A 21,097-nucleotide genomic window follows, 5' to 3' on the forward strand; every position below is an offset into this window, starting at 1 on the left:
CAGACAGATTTTCTGAAACATATTCATCTGGACAAAAACTGTTTTTCCCTACTTTTTCTTAAGATTTATTTTAAAACACCATTTTGAAATAAAAATGAAAATACAAGGGTTTCTGTAAAGCTATCATTCACATCAAAACAGCCTGAAGGTTTGTTAAAATTGCCATCTGTTTCTGCTGTTTGTTATTCTTTTCTTTAACCATATTTATTGTTTATTTCAAGGAGTAGACAGGTTTTAAACCTCATGACAGAAACTATGCAGAATTTGAACATATTGACACTGTAGCAGTTCACTGAATATGATATGGAGTGCTCCTCACTGTGGGGATAAAACCCAGCAATGGCAACTGGCAGAACCAGAACAGCCACAGTCTGGTGCACGCACGCAGCTTCACCATCTGTCAGCTCCGGCCTGATAAACAACAAATTACAATTCTGATGACTTTTTCTGTGTTTTTGAAGATTGGGTTTACATTTTTACATTTGTTATGTATTTTGGGAGTTTAAAATTGAATTTTTTGCATTGGATCCTCCAGTTATACTTGCAGGTGTCTATATCTGTAATTGTTCATGTTCATATTATTCAGGAGGTGCATCCTTGGATCTGAAGGCTTGCCCCCAGAAACCAGCTAAATGGATCCTTGACATGACCTGGCTAAATCTTGTAGAGCTCAGCAAACTTTGGCAGTTCGCTGATATACTGGATCAGGTACAACATACACTTGATCAATTTAGACATGCCTTGACAGCTGTATGATAGTGTCCTTTAGCCTACAGAAAATCTACCCACTTGGACTTTTATCTTTTAAGTCTTCAGATAGCAGTTCTAATCTATCACATACACACCTGCACACTCACACACTCACATACACAGCAGTTGTCTCAAGGTGCTTATTAAATACTTTTCACAGCTCTTCTTTGCTCTAGTAAGCATGTCAATATCAGTCTCATCATGGCTCACTTCATTTCCCTCTTGTACATAGACACACACTCATCATGATGGACTGTCACTCACACTTAAATACACACACCCTTGTGGATGAATGACAGCACTGTGGTCCCCGTGGAGTCAAAACTCAGTGCTCTGTGAAATGAGCTTAGTTGGAGAAACTTCCAGTCAAATACTTTTGGCTGAGCGTGTGTGTGCGTGTGCGTGTGTGTGTGTGTGTGTGTGTGTGTGTGTGTGTGTGTGTGTGTGTGTGTGTGTGTGTGTGTGTTAAGTAGCAGCAGGTAGCTTTTTGACTGCAGTAAGTAGTCGTTAAAGGGCATACTCTTTTTCAAGATTACACACATGCCTAAATATGAGCAATATTTTAAAGGTACATTTTTATTGAGATTTAGAAGCAGGGCTTGCTTTATCCCTTTGAAGTGACTTGATTTCTTAAAGAAACTAGTTGTTAAGATGTTGTTAATACAGCTTTATTAGGAAACCTGCCTAATTTTTTCTAATTTTGTTCGATTACACACAGTTATCCATGGCATTGCTGTTGTTACAAAAGATAAAAACATGCGTGTTTAAGGTGATTTATGATTCTGACTTGACCACCATATGTGTCGGTGCCTGAAGTTTTTGCAATGGTGATAGTTTATAATTTGGGCCTAAATAAGCAGTTTTCCAAGAACAACATCCACCCACAGGTGGGGAACGTTTTTGCTAGATGTTATTGGATTAGCCCTGGACTGAAGCTGGACTGGTTGAGGTCCCCCTGGATGTTGTAGCTGTGTAGCAAATTAAAGTGAAACGCTCTGGATTAGAGAGGTGGTGAAAAAAAAAAAGACAAGGAGGAGGTGGTGGACTTTCTAACTGTTCTGCTTTTAGCAAAGTGACATTGAAGTTGGCTTTGTGTATTTCTTCATAAGATACACACCAATGGTATAAGCGAATGGGCTAGTTTTCTTGCAGTATTATTGTGACGACAGGTCTGACTTTCGATGTTATTCAGAAGTTTAAGTTATTCAACAGAAGTTTTGAGGTTTAGTCAAGCATTTAGTGATGATGTTTGAAAATGTTCAGTTATCTTCTTCTACGTCTTGACTTTGTACACACTTTCTTTTCATCGCTGTAGCCAGGGTGATACTACAATTTTAATTATAATTTATTTGTCACTATTAACAGGATACATAACACAGGCTTTTAAGGTTTCTGTCATTAAATTACTTCTTAAATTCCTTGCTTGATCTAAGTGTCTCATCTAATTATAGACCATATTGCAACCATCTTATTTCAAAAAATTATCCACTTCCTCTGTTTTAAGATAAATAAAACGTTCCTTTTTTATAAAGCCTATAGTTAGCAATAAAAATAAACCTTAATTAAAATCAAATTGAATTGGATTAAACTGAATTTTTGCTTCCTTGTATGTTTTTGTTCCAAGAAAAAAAATGGAAAACTGCCTATTTCACCTGTTATGTAAAAGTGAGCCTTTAGAAGAGTAACACTTGCCCTCAGTCTCAAATTATCGAATCTCCGATAAATTTGGAGCAAAAACAGTCTTTACTTGTTAATGTGTTAAGTGAATTTCAGTCTGGCATTAGAACGGGGCACAGTACAATTACTACTGCTTCAGAAATGATCTTGTGGATTGAACTGTAGACAGTAATTTGGGCTGCCAAAAAGGGCATCTAAGAACTAAGTCATGTTTTGCTTGGGGATCAAATACTTATTTCTCACAATGATAGGTGAATCAATTTGTAACTTTTATGTAATGTGTTTCTTCTGGATTTTTGGTTGATGTTCTGTCTTTCTAAATTGAAATGAAACAACCATTAAAAATAGAGACTGTTTTTCATTTCATTGGAAGTGAAACTTACAAATTGGCAACTTACAAATTCAGCAGGGGATCAAATAATTGGTCCCTCCACTATGTATGTGTTACCTTATGACTGACTGCTAAACTGTCTTGGGTATATCCTCAATTTTTTTTTTCTAAATTTGATCCTAAAGTATGTGAGAGTTTAAAGCTATATTGATGAGCTGTATCCACTGTTATACAGTTAAAAGGTTATTGCCGTGCCATTGCCAGACTTGTTTAATTTCCCCCAGGGATCAATAAAGTATTCTGATTCTGATTCTGATTCTGATTGCCATGCCACTTCTGCTAGTCTAGTTTCCTTTGTGCTTCGTTGTGATAAACATAACAATATTAGCACAATCTGTTGGCATATTTTGTGCTATCACACATGCAGATCGCATCTTGGAAGCACATGGTGTTTACAGCAGTGTCAATTCATGGCCTCCTGTTATTGCATAATCATCTAGTTAGGTCACGCATTACATGTTGTGTCTGTCTGTGCTCGTTATAAAATGAAGTGCCATAAATAAGACTTCTTCCATGCATGAGACCTCAGCTATATTGTCATGAATTGCTGTGTGAAGCAGGCAGGATAGGACAGAAATGCAGACTCACACTCAGAACAGCTTTATTGCTGGACGCCAGGAATACAAAACTTATTAAACTGGGAATACACATGAACTACACAGGCAGGCAGAGCACACAGCGGGGAAATGAGGGAGATCACGACACAGGACAGAGGGAGACGCAGACATAAATACACACCAGGGCAAACGAGGGAACAAACTACTGGAGGGGACCCAGCCGAACGTGATCTAACTAACGAGACACGGGGACACAAAACTGAACATGATGCACACCAGACAGAAGACTATCAAAGTAAACCAGGAATCACTAAGACAGAGACCAAGTCACACAACTTGACACGGGAGCTGGGAGGAAAGAAAATTCAGGGAGATGAGACGGACCAGGGAGATAACGGGAGGAGACAACGAGGGGGACACGGAAACAGTTAAGGGAGACGAGACACAGAGAGAGAGCGAGGGAGTGCACATAGTCAAACAGGGTACATTTCATCCTTCTTTTGTCTTTTTTTGTTGTTACTTATTAGCTTTCTTTTGTTGGCCACTTTGAAGATCACTTTGTGTCTAAATATGTTTGAAGTGTTCACAGTATTCTTTTATCTTTTCTGCAGATTTTGATGTGCTGTAATGCAGTTAAAGTTTTGCCCTGTTTTATATTTGTTTCCCACGTCAGAGCTTTTTGTCACAGATAAGTCTTCTTACAGATAAGTCGTAACGAGAAACAGTGGAAGGCTTGGTTTGACAAGGAGGCCCCAGAGGAGGAAGTAGTCCCAAACTCCTATGACCAGTCTCTTGACTGTTTTAGACGGCTGCTCCTCATACGCTGCTGGTGTCCTGACAGGACCATCGCACAAGTAAGGAGAGACATGTTTATGCATGGCTATAGAGGACAGATACAATGATTAAATTCAGTTTTCTTTATATAATGCCAATTCAAAACAAAAAGTTCCTTGGAACATTAATATTGTAATAACTGTTATAAGTTCCCCTGTGAACAAGCCTTTGGTGACGGTGCTCCAGAATTAATGATCGGGTCCTTGGCAGAAGCTGGTTTAGGTTCAGAAAGGGAGGCCATCTACTGCGACTGGTGAGGGGTAAAGAGGAGAGAGAAAAGGAGAACATAGAGAGACCAAGGACAAAGCATAAACTACAGGAGTGAGAAGGGAAATATTAACAGTATGAATATCGCAGTGTAAACTTTAAAAGCATCAGAAGAGTCTAACCAGCCTATAGCAGCATAGGATGGCTAAGGGTCACCCAATCCATTTTCTTTAATTAGAAAGCCAAACATTGGTTGTCTGGTCTGTTTTTTGGTCATGCTTTTGCCTACTTTATAATATACAACACAACAAGTAGAACAGGCAATGTAAATCTACTTTTCTCATTTCTATCATAGTGCATTTTCAATAGTATACTGTAGACTGCAATTAAAATTAATAATTACCACTAAAGAAAGAGAAAAGGCTTAAAGTTGCTAATCTGAGAGTTAATGGCTTAAAGCTTGGGAAGCGATACCTCCTGACTTAAAAATACAGCTACATAAATGAGACACGGACCACAAAACAAGAATGTATAATCTCTTAATCTTCACTGAAAGCTGCTTGGTCAAAGCTCTTCTTGAGATAAGAAGCAGCTTGTGTAACTTGTTGTTATACAGCTTTCACCCTCCAGCCTGCTGTGCCTGAATATTTACAGTGGCTAAAAGATATTCAGTTTTACTGATGGATAACTTTCTGGCCCACTGAAGACAAGCCTGGAGTCCAATTTATTTAGTTAAACTCACAGTCCAGTCCACAGTTGCCCTAGCCTTAAGGGTAAAAAGAGTTAGCCAGTAAAGAAAATGCTTTGAAGAATTATCTCAGTTCTCAGCTTTCTAGAAAGTAAATTTATTCCAATATATACTATTGGACTACTTTGCTCAACTCTTTGCATTACAAAGCATTTAAAAAATTACATCTGCTTTGCATCATATTCTTTCCTTTAGGCCCGTAAATACATAATGGACGCAGTAGGGGAGAAATACACTGAAGGGGTGATTCTTGATTTAGAGAAGATGTGGGAGGAGTCGGACCCACGAACACCTCTCATCTGCTTCCTTTCAATGGGCTCAGATCCAACTGACTCCATTATAGCACTCGGGAAGAAGCTGAAAATCGAGACCCGTTATGTATCCATGGGTCAAGGACAAGAGGTCCACGCACGCAAGCTTCTGCAGCAAACTATGGCTAATGTGAGTGGTGAGATATTACTGCTGTTTTAGCAATACAGATGTTCTGTCTCTAAAAATGTGGTTTGGAATTTATAGAAATTATTTAGGGTTTTCTTGAATTCTTGAACTCCTCATTTATAGTCTTCGTCATGGATGATAGGCATACTACTGTGTTTGTCCCCAGGGTGGCTGGGCCTTACTCCAGAATTGCCACCTGGGTTTGGACTTCATGGATGAGCTCATGGACACTGTGACAGAGACAGACTTTGTCAACAACAGCTTCCGCCTTTGGATGACCACTGAGGTCCACAGACACTTTCCCATCACACTTCTCCAGATGTCCATCAAGTTCACCAATGAACCACCACAGGGCCTCAAGGCAGGGCTTAAGAGGACATATGGCGGTAGGTTTGGCTCACTTAAGCTCACATTAAAGAAGTCCAGAAATACTAGCCAGTTTAATAGATCCAATTTATCTATGTGATAAAGAAAGAGGACCTAAGAGAATGAAATATATTCCAATATTGATGTGTACATTTGGAGATGCAGATATACAAAACACCTCTACTTCGTGATATCCATGATAGGAATAAGTAAGTGAATAAAAAGATGGAAATGTGGGAGAGACACCTGTTTGATGCTATATTTATTGTATTCCGGATTTTGTTTTTTACCCATGTTACCCAAGGTTAGTAAAATTTTAAACAAGTCTGAGTTATCTAGTCTGTGTTTTGGTCCAAAACAAGGGTGAAGAAAGAAAAGAATCTTTAAAATGTAGAAACCAGCTGTCTTTTCCTGGCTCAGATGACATGGTTCCTGGAGGGGAATTGAGATCGTATCTACAGCTTGAATTTTTTTTTTTTTTTTTATAGAAAACAAGCAGAAAAAAAAAACAAAGCAACATACTAAACACAACACCATCGCATTAATCTAGCTAAGTGTAAACAGCAGTAAATACTAAATATTCAATGTTGTTGTGCAGCACGCAGGACAGATGTGCGTCGAAGTAGCAGCCAAGAAAGGTGTAATTTGGGTCTACGAGCAGTGAACACCCGTGTGCATACCTGTGTGGATCCGCGCGCTTGCATTCCAAAGGTTTCTCCATGTAATGATCTGCTAGGGAATTCTGATTTCGATTAGTAATTGCAGTTTGGTATTATATCAGAAAGAAGGTATTATTTTGACTGACATATTCAGTTCACTATCTTTTCTCCCACATTTACGCAACAAATCCTAACTGTTCGCTAAAAAGGAAATCTGTGTGTGCATGTTTGTGCAATGCTTGGTTTTAGAAGTAACTGACTTTATTCAGTTATGGATTATTTCAATACATTTCTGTAGATGTTACACTTAGCCTCCTTTTGGGCATGCAGTACATCTTTTTGACCTGCATGTCCCTGACCAGGTATAAACCAGGACCTTTTGGATGTCAGTAACATGGCGCAGTGGAGGCCGATGCTGTATGCAGTAGCCTTTCTTCACAGCACAGTTCAGGAGAGAAGGAAATATGGCCCCCTGGGATGGAATATTCCCTATGAGTTCAACCAGGCTGATTTTAATGCCACTGTCCAGTTTGTTCAAAACCATCTTGATGACATGGATATTAAGAAGGTAGGTAGAGTAATGCTTATTATTCTGTGTGATTAGGACTCTTGACCATAAAAAAATGTTAAAAGGGTTGAGATTTAAAGAAAGGATATTGTAAATACTTATCAACAACAGCCATCTGCTGGGAGTTTTAGAGCTTTCTGACTGTGTATGTATTCAGTCTGCTCACAAATTATATTGCACATTCATGAACAATTTTTTTGTCATCCTTTATCACTGTTTTATCATCTCCTTAGGGTGTGTCCTGGAACACAGTTCGATACATGATTGGAGAGATTCAATACGGTGGTCGTGTGACCGACGACTATGACAAGCGCCTCCTCAACACCTTTGCCAAGGTGTGGTTCAGTGAGGAAATGTTTGGACCTGCATTTAGCTTCTACAGGGGCTACAGCATCCCAAAGTGCTCCAGTGTTGACCAGTATCTAACATACATTCAGGTCAGTCTCTAAAAATAAGACATTTCTTAGTGCAACGTGTCTGCCAGAACTCCCACTGTGTCAGTGACTGAAAATTCATCTGTTTCCAGACTATTTCTCTTTTTTTCTCACTCAAAGTTAAGTTCTGTGATATACAGTGTTGGGTAAGTTACTTTAAATGAGTAACTTAGTTACATTACTAGTTACTTCTATCAAAAGTAACTCAGTTACTTCAAGTTACTCGTTACTTTCAGAGTAACTAGTTACTAGGGAAAGTAACTTTGGTTTTACTCAGAATTCTCTTGTTAATGTGTTGCTTCCGTAACTGGATACCCAGCAAGATTCTTCTTCTAGCTTGCTTACTTACCACAAGTGCACTGTGCCACCTACCAATAGAAAGGAAAAAATAATGTGCACATTTCCACGAGAGAAATCCCACGCCTGATTCTATCCTAGCCTGCTTTTTACATCCAACACAAAAACTGCAGTCGTGGTGCTTTCGATTGTACTCAGAACTCGGAAATTCTGCCTTCTGAATAGGAAGATGTAGGTAACACCAGACTGCAGATGAGCTGCATACAGGGCTGGACTGGGACAAAAAAATCGTCCCGGGCATTTTGACTAGAGACCGGCCCACCATTATAGGAAAAATCATAAAGCCTTTGAATGAAAATAAATACTGTTGTGACAGTGATGTACACTGTTCTGATGGTATATATGCATCAATCTATCAATTGTTTGTTGTAAGACTCAGATAATTATTTTTTTAAAAGTGAGACATTTTAAATGAGAATAAGAAAGTATTTCCTTGTGCCCCCCTTTCCCTTTTAATTCCCTACATGGACCCCTGGCAACACTTTGCTAGACCCGCCCCTGCACAGTTACCAGCTGTCAGCTGCTTAGAAAAGGATCCTGGTGTTATTTATCTCTCAGAAACAGTTCATAACTTCCCTTCAACTCATTCATGTTAACTAAAAGGTAAACCTGTTTCTCCATCACAGCTCTGATGATTCAGTAAGGACATCTCCTGGTTTCATCTTCATGTTTCCCACTCACCACATATCCAAACCGACATCATGACCAGCAGCTTTACAGCTGTGGCTCCAGCAAACATCAGCTGATACTAGAAATTAATATTAAATAAATTCTAACAACAGCTGATCAAGCTTAAAAGTGCTGCTGTTGTTTAGCGCAACATCCGCTGGTTTCCTCTTTCTGCCGCAAAGTGGGCGATAAATAAACAAGAGAGAAAAGCCGATCAGCTGATCATTGATCAGTTTCATGATTGAAGTAGAAACAGGAGAGGGAGGGTGAGAGGATGAGAGAAGAAGAGGCAGCTGTGCAGCGTAAACACAGAATAACTCCAGCTTTGTGTCTTTTTCATTGTAGCTGAAGTCCGGGACAAACTGTTCCTTTTCACCTCAATAAGAAACGCGTAATATTTTCTCTGAATACCAGACGATTCTGTTTTTTATGGGACGGTTGGCAACTCTAATAATTAACCTTATGAACAAAATAAAGTTCAACATCAGTAACATAGCACCCACCCAGCTGTATAGAAACTCCGTCATGCTAGCTAGCACGCAGTACAAAAAAGTCAGCATAACGAAAATAAACTCCACCTAAACTTGGTTCATATCTGACCCAGATGGACTGCAGGTTATAACTTCTTACCTGAAGTTCAGTTCACCTGACACTGGGACCGGCGGCCGCTTCGGGTCTCTCCTCTTGCCTCCCTTTCTCTCATCCACCTGCTGGCTTCCACCACTTGCTAATGTTATTGAATCTGTGGAAGCTCCGCGATAGCCACCACACGAAGTAACGAATAACGAGCCTATCTAAATCCCAGTAACGAGTAACGCGTTCCTGGTTTTGGCATAATAACTAGTTACCGTGCTCGTTACCACAATAATAACGTAGTTACTGTAATGCGTTACTTAATAACGCGTTAGTCCCAACACTGGTGATATATTTATTGTTTAGCGGGGTGTCATTTATTTATTTATTTATTTGTTGTTGCTTTCTTGTGATGTGCTCTTGTTACATCCAAAATGCACTCTATGTGAGATTTCACAGATTATATATATGAGTTATTAGTGTGCTTAACTTGTAGGTGTGTGTGTGTCTAGGGGCAGTTCCTGAGCTTGTTTCATTAAAGGTAGTTTCATTATGACGGATGCTTATGGCTGTCAGGCTCAGCAGGCCCATTGTATTTGTGCTGCTTCTTAAACTGAGAATGACAACACAGCCTTAGAAAACTCATGCACAAACCTATACATATGCATTCAACGGCATGCACATATAGCACATTAAATCTGTAAATGTTGGGCAATTTCAATTTTTTTTACATATTTTACTTCTGTATGCTGCCAAGACTTGATGTTAAATGAAAGTTTCCACTCGTAGCTTTTATTAAAGATGTTAAACAGAAGTCTTGCATCATCTGTTCATGAATTGAAGCCCTTTTAGTACCCAGTTATGAATTGGACAAAGTTGCATAAGGATTGTTTTTAGTATTTGGATGAAAATTATTTACATGAAGTCCAGAACCCATAGTCATCATCAAATGCCTTGCTGAAGAATTAAAAGAACACAGCAAGGGATGCAGGTCATTCTGTCTAGTATAAGCTATCTCTGTTTTTCTGTCACCATCCATTTTTCTTTCCGTATTAGCCACCATTTTTTAGCTGATGAGCTGATGGAGCTCCGATGTGTCTCATCCTCCCCTGCAGCCATTCCCAAGCCACACACCCGCCACAATCCATGTACCTGTACTGCTGTGTATTTTAAAGCTCAAACATTTCTACTCCGATAATAGTGCCAACCAAATCTTTTACAGAGTAATTTTTCTGATGGTAAAAACACAGGCAGGTGTATACATATAGTTTGAGTCTGACGGCTCTTTGTTTGCTTCTCATCTGTAAACTCTGCATACTCTCTCATGTGATTCAGTTTGTTTTGAAAAGTCTCAACAGGATCTTGAGCTTTATTGTGAAAGGTTTACGTGGAAAACAAACAAGCGTACAGCGGAACCACGCGATGGTTTTACCGTCATTGTTGCTAACGAAAACACGTAAAAACAGGCACTTGCCCGCCCATAGTGTGGTTATATTAAATATAAGAGAAAGAGAGAACTTTAAGAAATTAATATAGCCACTAAGGTGACCGTCAAAACGATGAAAAATACTGCTGTAAACAGTTTATTTTACGACATCACAAAACAAACGATAGCGTAATAGGAAACGATAGACATTTTTATATCGTCATTTGATATATATCGTTATATCGAACAGCCCTAACATACACTCTTATATTTGTACATATATTTATTCTTATAATTCTCAGATTTACCCATTCGTATAATATACGAATGGGTAATATGTAGAAGATATATTATATCTTCTACACGTTCTGTCTCTTGTCACGTGTGTGTTTATATTTAAATCATGTATGTTGATTATTTAAATATGCTTTTTCATTCATTTTTAAAAAATGTCAACAGCTGTCGTTTACAGATTCATTGTTTACTATATGCTATATATATATATATGAACATGAACAAAACTGAAAACACTGGGTCACCGACCCAGGAACCCTGACAATATGTATTTTACCTGGTTAATGTGTGTGGCGGGGCGTGGTCTGCAGCGCCGCTGCAGGGGAGGCGGACGCACCTGAGCGGCACCCGCGATCACGCCTCGGCGCCTTAACGTCTGTGCTCTCTATGCTGTTGTGTTGGTATGTGTCGGGCTGTGAGCTTTAACACCGGCTGTATGCATACAGCAACCGTGTGTGAAAAGTGGTCAATAAAGAGAAGCTGTAAAGCGTGTTCATGGAAACATCGTTGGGTCTGCCGTGATATGTTTACAATGGGACTTCTGCTCCTGAATCTCTGCGCACAGCGTCTGCAAATCGGGGCTGTATGAAGTCACTTTCATCTTTACGCAGGACTGTAAGCTGTCATCTGTGAGGCGTGAGCGGTGTTTGTTTTTAACATAGTTCACGGTGGAGCTGCTGACATAACCCCCAACCGGTCTTGACAGAAGCCGCACCATCTGAGCCTGGTTCTGTCGAAGGTTTCTTCTTTTTAAGACAAAGGAGTTTTTCCTTCCCACCGTCGCCCAGTGCTTGCTCAGATGAGATCATTTGATTGTTGGGGTTTTCTTAAACATAAATTGGCCTATTGAAAAAATGTAGTGGTTCTTACTACATTTTATTTTCAATAGACCAATTTATGTTCAAAAAAAAAAAAATTACAGCAGAAAAGAAAGCATGGGAGACATCTGATGCATTTCATTGCTTTTTAAAAAATAATTTATAATTTATCTGGAACAAATAAAAGAAAGTAAAAATAATCTTTTGTGGATTCTTTTTCTTCAATAAGTAGTAGAATAGGCAGTTCTTTATACATAAAGCGTAGTGTTTTGTTAAAAAATAAAGTGGCACAGCGGCACTGTGTTAAAGGCCTGTGTTTTTACCATCAGCGTGACAGCACCGTGCCGCCTTTGCAGTTTTAAGGCCCAGGGAAACAAGCCTGCCAGCGCTCTGTAGCGGCTGTGACCGCTGCCGATAAGGAAAGGCTGCTCTTCATAGAGGACTCAAGCTCGGGGAAACGTTTTCTGGTCGACTCTGGCTCCCAGAAGAGCCTCTGGAACTCTTGTGTCGTCTTTACAATGGTATATTATTTAATCTAAAAAAAAACAAAATAAAAAAAAAATTGGAGATTTCCCGTATCACATAACATGTGCAGGTACACTGGTACAGCACATGTGAGCGAAATTCTTATGTGTGTGCAACAGAGGTGTGCAAAATACAATAACATAAGAACAAGCAAAATATACGAATGGGTAAATCTGAGAATTATAAGAATAAATATATGTACAAATATAAGAGTGTATGTTAGGGCTGTTCGATATAACGATATATATCAAATGACGATATAAAAATGTCTATCGTTTCCTATTACGCTATCGTTTGTTTCGTGATGTCGTAAAATAAACTGTTTACAGCAGTATTTTTCATCGTTTTGACGGTCACCTTAGTGGCTATATTAATTTCTTAAAGTTCTCTCTTTCTCTTATATTTAATATAACCACACTATGGGCGGGCAAGTGCCTGTTTTTACGTGTTTTCGTTAGCAACAATGACGGTAAAACCATCGCGTGGTTCCGCTGTACGCTTGTTTGTTTTCCACGTAAACCTTTCACAATAAAGCTCAAGATCCTGTTGAGACTTTTCAAAACAAACTGAATCACATGAGAGAGTATGCAGAGTTTACAGATGAGAAGCAAACAAAGAGCCGTCAGACTCAAACTATATGTATACACCTGCCCGCCTTCGTAAACAACTAAATGCTATGTTGCCCTATCATTTTTTGATTGGTCCACATGGTATATTTTTTCACCAATAGGAAAGGCTGGGGGAGTTGGGAGGGGGACTGAGTGCTTTCTAGTGTTTTTCCTTATAAAAACCGTTTCTTCCCGCAGTAAATATAAACAACGATAGTATTCAGGAAGAAAACCTGCATATATTATACTGAACATAAAGTTGTTTGCAAAACTTGTGCATAATTTTTACAAATGTACAACTTCTATTCGCATTTCAAGTTATGAAAACAATTCCTTAAACATGTTTGTGGCTTTTACAGTAAAAATGACAAGTATTTTCTACTCGGATTTTGAATTTTTTTTGTCTGAATTTAGATCTATTGTGCAAATATAGTATAAATGAAAAATTAACTCAAATTTCAGATATTTGAGGTTGTGCCAAAAAAAAAAAGAAGAAGATTTTTTTAAAGGTGAAATATAGAGGTAAAATCTAAAGTAGTCAAAAACGGCCAATTATACTCTGGACCCCAGAGGGTTACTAAATACATTTACATGTCTTGGTGACTGCAGCTGGAACCTTGGCAAAAAGTGTATGTGTGTGTGTGGAATGCTAGCTACCAGCATTCATAATATAATAGTTACAATAGCAACAGTAACCAGGGGGGTGGGGCTTAAATGACAGAACAAAGACAGGCTACTATGATGTCACATGCCAGGCCACCATGATGTCACATGCCAGGCCATAAAAATCTATAAATAGGGGTGCCTCGACACACAGTTGTAGAATTCCCTTGCAGGTGAATTTAAGCTAGCGATTGAATTGTGTTTTCAGATGAAAGCGCTTATAACCTTCTCCCAAAGTAGAGTACTCTTCCTCCACCCAAACCTAAAATGTATATTTCTAAATACAGGGAAGCAATTGTATTAGAAAATAAATATAAAAATGAACACAGGACCATGGTGCCAAGAACAGTTAAGGCCCCATCTCATCGCGAAATGTGCCCACAGAGGCCAGAAGGCGAAAAACCTGAACACACATTCAGGAAAAAACCAGAACACACAGGCATGAAGAAAGTCATGGCTCAACCTGCTTGTGTGGATACACGCAAAGGGGACAAGCAGCTCCTTGAGAAATCTGGACTTGTCCCCTTTTATTTACAGAAAAACGATTACAGAATCGTTCCAGGCTACCTGCGTAGAAGAAAGGCAGAGAAAGAAAAGGCTAAGCAGGACAATGATGCCTGGTTAACAAAACAACAGGAAACAGTTAAACCACTGGCCGAACAGGAGAAACAAAACATTCTCCAGGGCCTAAAGAGGAGGTTTAATGAGCTAAACTTTGAATATCAGTCCCTCCCTTTTACTATCTCCCCTTCACAGCACAAAAAATACAATTACAAAATGTTTCTCGAAGAGGCAATGAGTCAAGTTGAAAAAGACATTGCCCTTTTTGAGGAACATAAATACATTTACGTAGGCAGGGAAGATGCATCTGACGAACAACAGTTACAGCGGACTCCACTGCCACCCATTAGACCGAAAAAGACAAAGTTGACACCCGCTCCTCAAGTCACACAACCAACGAAAAAGGAAACTTTCTCGACCGACAACCTACCACCTTTTCGTAGGATGTGTGTTCCACCTATATCCAGAAGTGGAAAGCAACCTATTCCCATGACTGAGAACCTTCACAGACAACCTATTCCCACCCAACTAGTTATAATTCCACGACCTAGTCCTGTCCCTCTGCCACCTATTTGTAAAAAAGCTGAATCTACACCCCGACCACCTGTAAGACCTCCAATGAAACGAGGTGTAACACCCATCCTTCCACCCATTTCCACCAAAAAGCTGTAGTGCTGTACCGTTAGAGTAGTTTTTTAACTACCTAACCCCCAACCGGTCTTGACAGAAGCCGCACCATCTGAGCCTGGTTCTGTCGAAGGTTTCTTCTTTTTAAGACAAAGGAGTTTTTCCTTCCCACCGTCGCCCAGTGCTTGCTCAGATGAGATCATTTGATTGTTGGGGTTTTCTTAAACATAAATTGGCCTATTGAAAAAATGTAGTGGTTCTTACTACATTTTATTTTCAATAGACCAATTTATGTTCAAAAAAAAAAATTACAGCAGAAAAGAAAGCATGGGAGACATCTGATGCATTTCATTGCTTTTTAAAAAATAATTTATAATTTATCTGGAACAAATAAAAGAAAGTAAAAATAATCTTTTGTGGATTCTTTTTCTTCAATAAGTAGTAGAATAGGCAGTTCTTTATACATAAAGCGTAGTGTTTTGTTAAAAAATAAAGTGGCACAGCGGCACTGTGTTAAAGGCCTGTGTTTTTACCATCAGCGTGACAGCACCGTGCCGCCTTTGCAGTTTTAAGGCCCAGGGAAACAAGCCTGCCAGCGCTCTGTAGCGGCTGTGACCGCTGCCGATAAGGAAAGGCTGCTCTTCATAGAGGACTCAAGCTCGGGGAAACGTTTTCTGGTCGACTCTGGCTCCCAGAAGAGCCTCTGGAACTCTTGTGTCGTCTTTACAATGGTATATTATTTAATCTCAAAAAAAACAAAATAAAAAAAAATTGGAGATTTCCCGTATCACATAACATGTGCAGGTACACTGGTACAGCACATGTGAGCGAAATTCTTATGTGTGTGCAACAGAGGTGTGCAAAATACAATAACATAAGAACAAGCAAAATATACGAATGGGTAAATCTGAGAATTATAAGAATAAATATATGTACAAATATAAGAGTGTATGTTAGGGCTGTTCGATATAACGATATATATCAAATGACAATATAAAAATGTCTATCGTTTCCTATTACGCTATCGTTTGTTTCGTGATGTCGTAAAATAAACTGTTTACAGCAGTATTTTTCATCGTTTTCACGGTCACCTTAGTGGCTATATTAATTTCTTAAAGTTCTCTCTTTCTCTTATATTTAATATAACCACACTATGGTCGGGCAAGTGCCTGTTTTTACGTGTTTTCGTTAGCAACAATGACGGTAAAACCATCGCGTGGTTCCGCTGTACGCTTGTTTGTTTTCCACGTAAACCTTTCACAATAAAGCTCAAGATCCTGTTGAGACTTTTCAAAACAAACTGAATCACATGAGAGAGTATGCAGAGTTTACAGATGAGAAGCAAACAAAGAGCCGTCAGACTCAAACTATATGTATACACCTGCCCGCCTTCGTAAACAACTAAATGCTATGTTGCCCTATCATTTTTTGATTGGTCCACATGGTATATTTTTTCACCAATAGGAAAGGCTGGGGGAGTTGGGAGGGGGACTGAGTGCTTTCTAGTGTTTTTCCTTATAAAAACCGTTTCTTCCCGCAGTAAATATAAACAACGATAGTATTCAGGAAGAAAACCTGCATATATTATACTGAACATAAAGTTGTTTGCAAAACTTGTGCATAATTTTTACAAATGTACAACTTCTATTCGCATTTCAAGTTATGAAAACAATTCCTTAAACATGTTTGTGGCTTTTACAGTAAAAATGACAAGTATTTTCTACTCGGATTTTGAATTTTTTTTGTCTGAATTTAGATCTATTGTGCAAATATAGTATAAATGAAAAATTAACTCAAATTTCAGATATTTGAGGTTGTGCCAAAAAAAAAAAGAAGAAGATTTTTTTAAAGGTGAAATATAGAGGTAAAATCTAAAGTAGTCAAAAACGGCCAATTATACTCTGGACCCCAGAGGGTTACTAAATACATTTACATGTCTTGGTGACTGCAGCTGGAACCTTGGCAAAAAGTGTATGTGTGTGTGTGGAATGCTAGCTACCAGCATTCATAATATAATAGTTACAATAGCAACAGTAACCAGGGGGGTGGGGCTTAAATGACAGAACAAAGACAGGCTACTATGATGTCACATGCCAGGCCACCATGATGTCACATGCCAGGCCATAAAAATCTATAAATAGGGGTGCCTCGACACACAGTTGTAGAATTCCCTTGCAGGTGAATTTAAGCTAGCGATTGAATTGTGTTTTCAGATGAAAGCGCTTATAACCTTCTCCCAAAGTAGAGTACTCTTCCTCCACCCAAACCTAAAATGTATATTTCTAAATACAGGGAAGCAATTGTATTAGAAAATAAATATAAAAATGAACACAGGACCATGGTGCCAAGAACAGTTAAGGCCCCATCTCATCGCGAAATGTGCCCACAGAGGCCAGAAGGCGAAAAACCTGAACACACATTCAGGAAAAAACCAGAACACACAGGCATGAAGAAAGTCATGGCTCAACCTGCTTGTGTGGATACACGCAAAGGGGACAAGCAGCTCCTTGAGAAATCTGGACTTGTCCCCTTTTATTTACAGAAAAACGATTACAGAATCGTTCCAGGCTACCTGCGTAGAAGAAAGGCAGAGAAAGAAAAGGCTAAGCAGGACAATGATGCCTGGTTAACAAAACAACAGGAAACAGTTAAACCACTGGCCGAACAGGAGAAACAAAACATTCTCCAGGGCCTAAAGAGGAGGTTTAATGAGCTAAACTTTGAATATCAGTCCCTCCCTTTTACTATCTCCCCTTCACAGCACAAAAAATACAATTACAAAATGTTTCTCGAAGAGGCAATGAGTCAAGTTGAAAAAGACATTGCCCTTTTTGAGGAACATAAATACATTTACGTAGGCAGGGAAGATGCATCTGACGAACAACAGTTACAGCGGACTCCACTGCCACCCATTAGACCGAAAAAGACAAAGTTGACACCCGCTCCTCAAGTCACACAACCAACGAAAAAGGAAACTTTCTCGACCGACAACCTACCACCTTTTCGTAGGATGTGTGTTCCACCTATATCCAGAAGTGGAAAGCAACCTATTCCCATGACTGAGAACCTTCACAGACAACCTATTCCCACCCAACTAGTTATAATTCCACGACCTAGTCCTGTCCCTCTGCCACCTATTTGTAAAAAAGCTGAATCTACACCCCGACCACCTGTAAGACCTCCAATGAAACGAGGTGTAACACCCATCCTTCCACCCATTTCCACCAAAAAGCTGTAGTGCTGTACCGTTAGAGTAGTTTTTTAACTACCTAACCCCCAACCGGTCTTGACAGAAGCCGCACCATCTGAGCCTGGTTCTGTCGAAGGTTTCTTCTTTTTAAGACAAAGGAGTTTTTCCTTCCCACCGTCGCCCAGTGCTTGCTCAGATGAGATCATTTGATTGTTGGGGTTTTCTTAAACATAAATTGGCCTATTGAAAAAATGTAGTGGTTCTTACTACATTTTATTTTCAATAGACCAATTTATGTTCAAAAAAAAAAATTACAGCAGAAAAGAAAGCATGGGAGACATCTGATGCATTTCATTGCTTTTTAAAAAATAATTTATAATTTATCTGGAACAAATAAAAGAAAGTAAAAATAATCTTTTGTGGATTCTTTTTCTTCAATAAGTAGTAGAATAGGCAGTTCTTTATACATAAAGCGTAGTGTTTTGTTAAAAAATAAAGTGGTACTGTGTTAAAGGCCTGTGTTTTTACCATCAGCGTGACAGCACCGTGCCGCCTTTGCAGTTTTAAGGCCCAGGGAAACAAGCCTGCCAGCGCTCTGTAGCGGCTGTGACCGCTGCCGATAAGGAAAGGCTGCTCTTCATAGAGGACTCAAGCTCGGGGAAACGTTTTCTGGTCGACTCTGGCTCCCAGAAGAGCCTCTGGAACTCTTGTGTCGTCTTTACAATGGTATATTATTTAATCTCAAAAAAAACAAAATAAAAAAAAATTGGAGATTTCCCGTATCACATAACATGTGCAGGTACACTGGTACAGCACATGTGAGCGAAATTCTTATGTGTGTGCAACAGAGGTGTGCAAAATACAATAACATAAGAACAAGCAAAATATACGAATGGGTAAATCTGAGAATTATAAGAATAAATATATGTACAAATATAAGAGTGTATGTTAGGGCTGTTCGATATAACGATATATATCAAATGACAATATAAAAATGTCTATCGTTTCCTATTACGCTATCGTTTGTTTCGTGATGTCGTAAAATAAACTGTTTACAGCAGTATTTTTCATCGTTTTCACGGTCACCTTAGTGGCTATATTAATTTCTTAAAGTTCTCTCTTTCTCTTATATTTAATATAACCACACTATGGGCGGGCAAGTGCCTGTTTTTACGTGTTTTCGTTAGCAACAATGACGGTAAAACCATCGCGTGGTTCCGCTGTACGCTTGTTTGTTTTCCACGTAAACCTTTCACAATAAAGCTCAAGATCCTGTTGAGACTTTTCAAAACAAACTGAATCACATGAGAGAGTATGCAGAGTTTACAGATGAGAAGCAAACAAAGAGCCGTCAGACTCAAACTATATGTATACACCTGCCCGCCTTCGTAAACAACTAAATGCTATGTTGCCCTATCATTTTTTGATTGGTCCACATGGTATATTTTTTCACCAATAGGAAAGGCTGGGGGAGTTGGGAGGGGGACTGAGTGCTTTCTAGTGTTTTTCCTTATAAAAACCGTTTCTTCCCGCAGTAAATATAAACAACGATAGTATTCAGGAAGAAAACCTGCATATATTATACTGAACATAAAGTTGTTTGCAAAACTTGTGCATAATTTTTACAAATGTACAACTTCTATTCGCATTTCAAGTTATGAAAACAATTCCTTAAACATGTTTGTGGCTTTTACAGTAAAAATGACAAGTATTTTCTACTCGGATTTTGAATTTTTTTTGTCTGAATTTAGATCTATTGTGCAAATATAGTATAAATGAAAAATTAACTCAAATTTCAGATATTTGAGGTTGTGCCAAAAAAAAAAAGAAGAAGATTTTTTTAAAGGTGAAATATAGAGGTAAAATCTAAAGTAGTCAAAAACGGCCAATTATACTCTGGACCCCAGAGGGTTACTAAATACATTTACATGTCTTGGTGACTGCAGCTGGAACCTTGGCAAAAAGTGTATGTGTGTGTGTGGAATGCTAGCTACCAGCATTCATAATATAATAGTTACAATAGCAACAGTAACCAGGGGGGTGGGGCTTAAATGACAGAACAAAGACAGGCTACTATGATGTCACATGCCAGGCCACCATGATGTCACATGCCAGGCCATAAAAATCTATAAATAGGGGTGCCTCGACACACAGTTGTAGAATTCCCTTGCAGGTGAATTTAAGCTAGCGATTGAATTGTGTTTTCAGATGAAAGCGCTTATAACCTTCTCCCAAAGTAGAGTACTCTTCCTCCACCCAAACCTAAAATGTATATTTCTAAATACAGGGAAGCAATTGTATTAGAAAATAAATATAAAAATGAACACAGGACCATGGTGCCAAGAACAGTTAAGGCCCCATCTCATCGCGAAATGTGCCCACAGAGGCCAGAAGGCGAAAAACCTGAACACACATTCAGGAAAAAACCAGAACACACAGGCATGAAGAAAGTCATGGCTCAACCTGCTTGTGTGGATACACGCAAAGGGGACAAGCAGCTCCTTGAGAAATCTGGACTTGTCCCCTTTTATTTACAGAAAAACGATTACAGAATCGTTCCAGGCTACCTGCGTAGAAGAAAGGCAGAGAAAGAAAAGGCTAAGCAGGACAATGATGCCTGGTTAACAAAACAACAGGAAACAGTTAAACCACTGGCCGAACAGGAGAAACAAAACATTCTCCAGGGCCTAAAGAGGAGGTTTAATGAGCTAAACTTTGAATATCAGTCCCTCCCTTTTACTATCTCCCCTTCACAGCACAAAAAATACAATTACAAAATGTTTCTCGAAGAGGCAATGAGTCAAGTTGAAAAAGACATTGCCCTTTTTGAGGAACATAAATACATTTACGTAGGCAGGGAAGATGCATCTGACGAACAACAGTTACAGCGGACTCCACTGCCACCCATTAGACCGAAAAAGACAAAGTTGACACCCGCTCCTCAAGTCACACAACCAACGAAAAAGGAAACTTTCTCGACCGACAACCTACCACCTTTTCGTAGGATGTGTGTTCCACCTATATCCAGAAGTGGAAAGCAACCTATTCCCATGACTGAGAACCTTCACAGACAACCTATTCCCACCCAACTAGTTATAATTCCACGACCTAGTCCTGTCCCTCTGCCACCTATTTGTAAAAAAGCTGAATCTACACC

At 39.1% G+C, this 21,097-nt stretch overlaps 1 protein-coding gene across 1 annotated transcript in view; it reads left to right on the forward strand.

The window, feature by feature from the left end:
- The window catches only part of LOC145432362 (dynein axonemal heavy chain 5-like), a 58,959-nt gene extending 51,279 nt beyond the window's left edge, over positions 1 to 7,680 (forward strand). The window contains exons 47-52 of the mRNA XM_080309145.1: positions 587 to 708; positions 4,080 to 4,229; positions 5,360 to 5,605; positions 5,769 to 5,988; positions 6,990 to 7,195; positions 7,429 to 7,680. Of these exons, the coding sequence (XP_080165271.1) occupies positions 587 to 708; positions 4,080 to 4,229; positions 5,360 to 5,605; positions 5,769 to 5,988; positions 6,990 to 7,195; positions 7,429 to 7,644 (1,160 nt within the window). The 3' untranslated portion in view covers positions 7,645 to 7,680. The remainder of the gene's footprint in view (positions 1 to 586; positions 709 to 4,079; positions 4,230 to 5,359; positions 5,606 to 5,768; positions 5,989 to 6,989; positions 7,196 to 7,428) is intronic.
- Positions 7,681 to 21,097: the final 13,417 nt, after the last annotated feature.

Source organism: Astatotilapia calliptera, chromosome 12 (genome assembly GCF_964374335.1).
Source record: "Astatotilapia calliptera chromosome 12, fAstCal68.1, whole genome shotgun sequence".
Classification (NCBI taxonomy): domain Eukaryota; kingdom Metazoa; phylum Chordata; class Actinopteri; order Cichliformes; family Cichlidae; genus Astatotilapia; species Astatotilapia calliptera.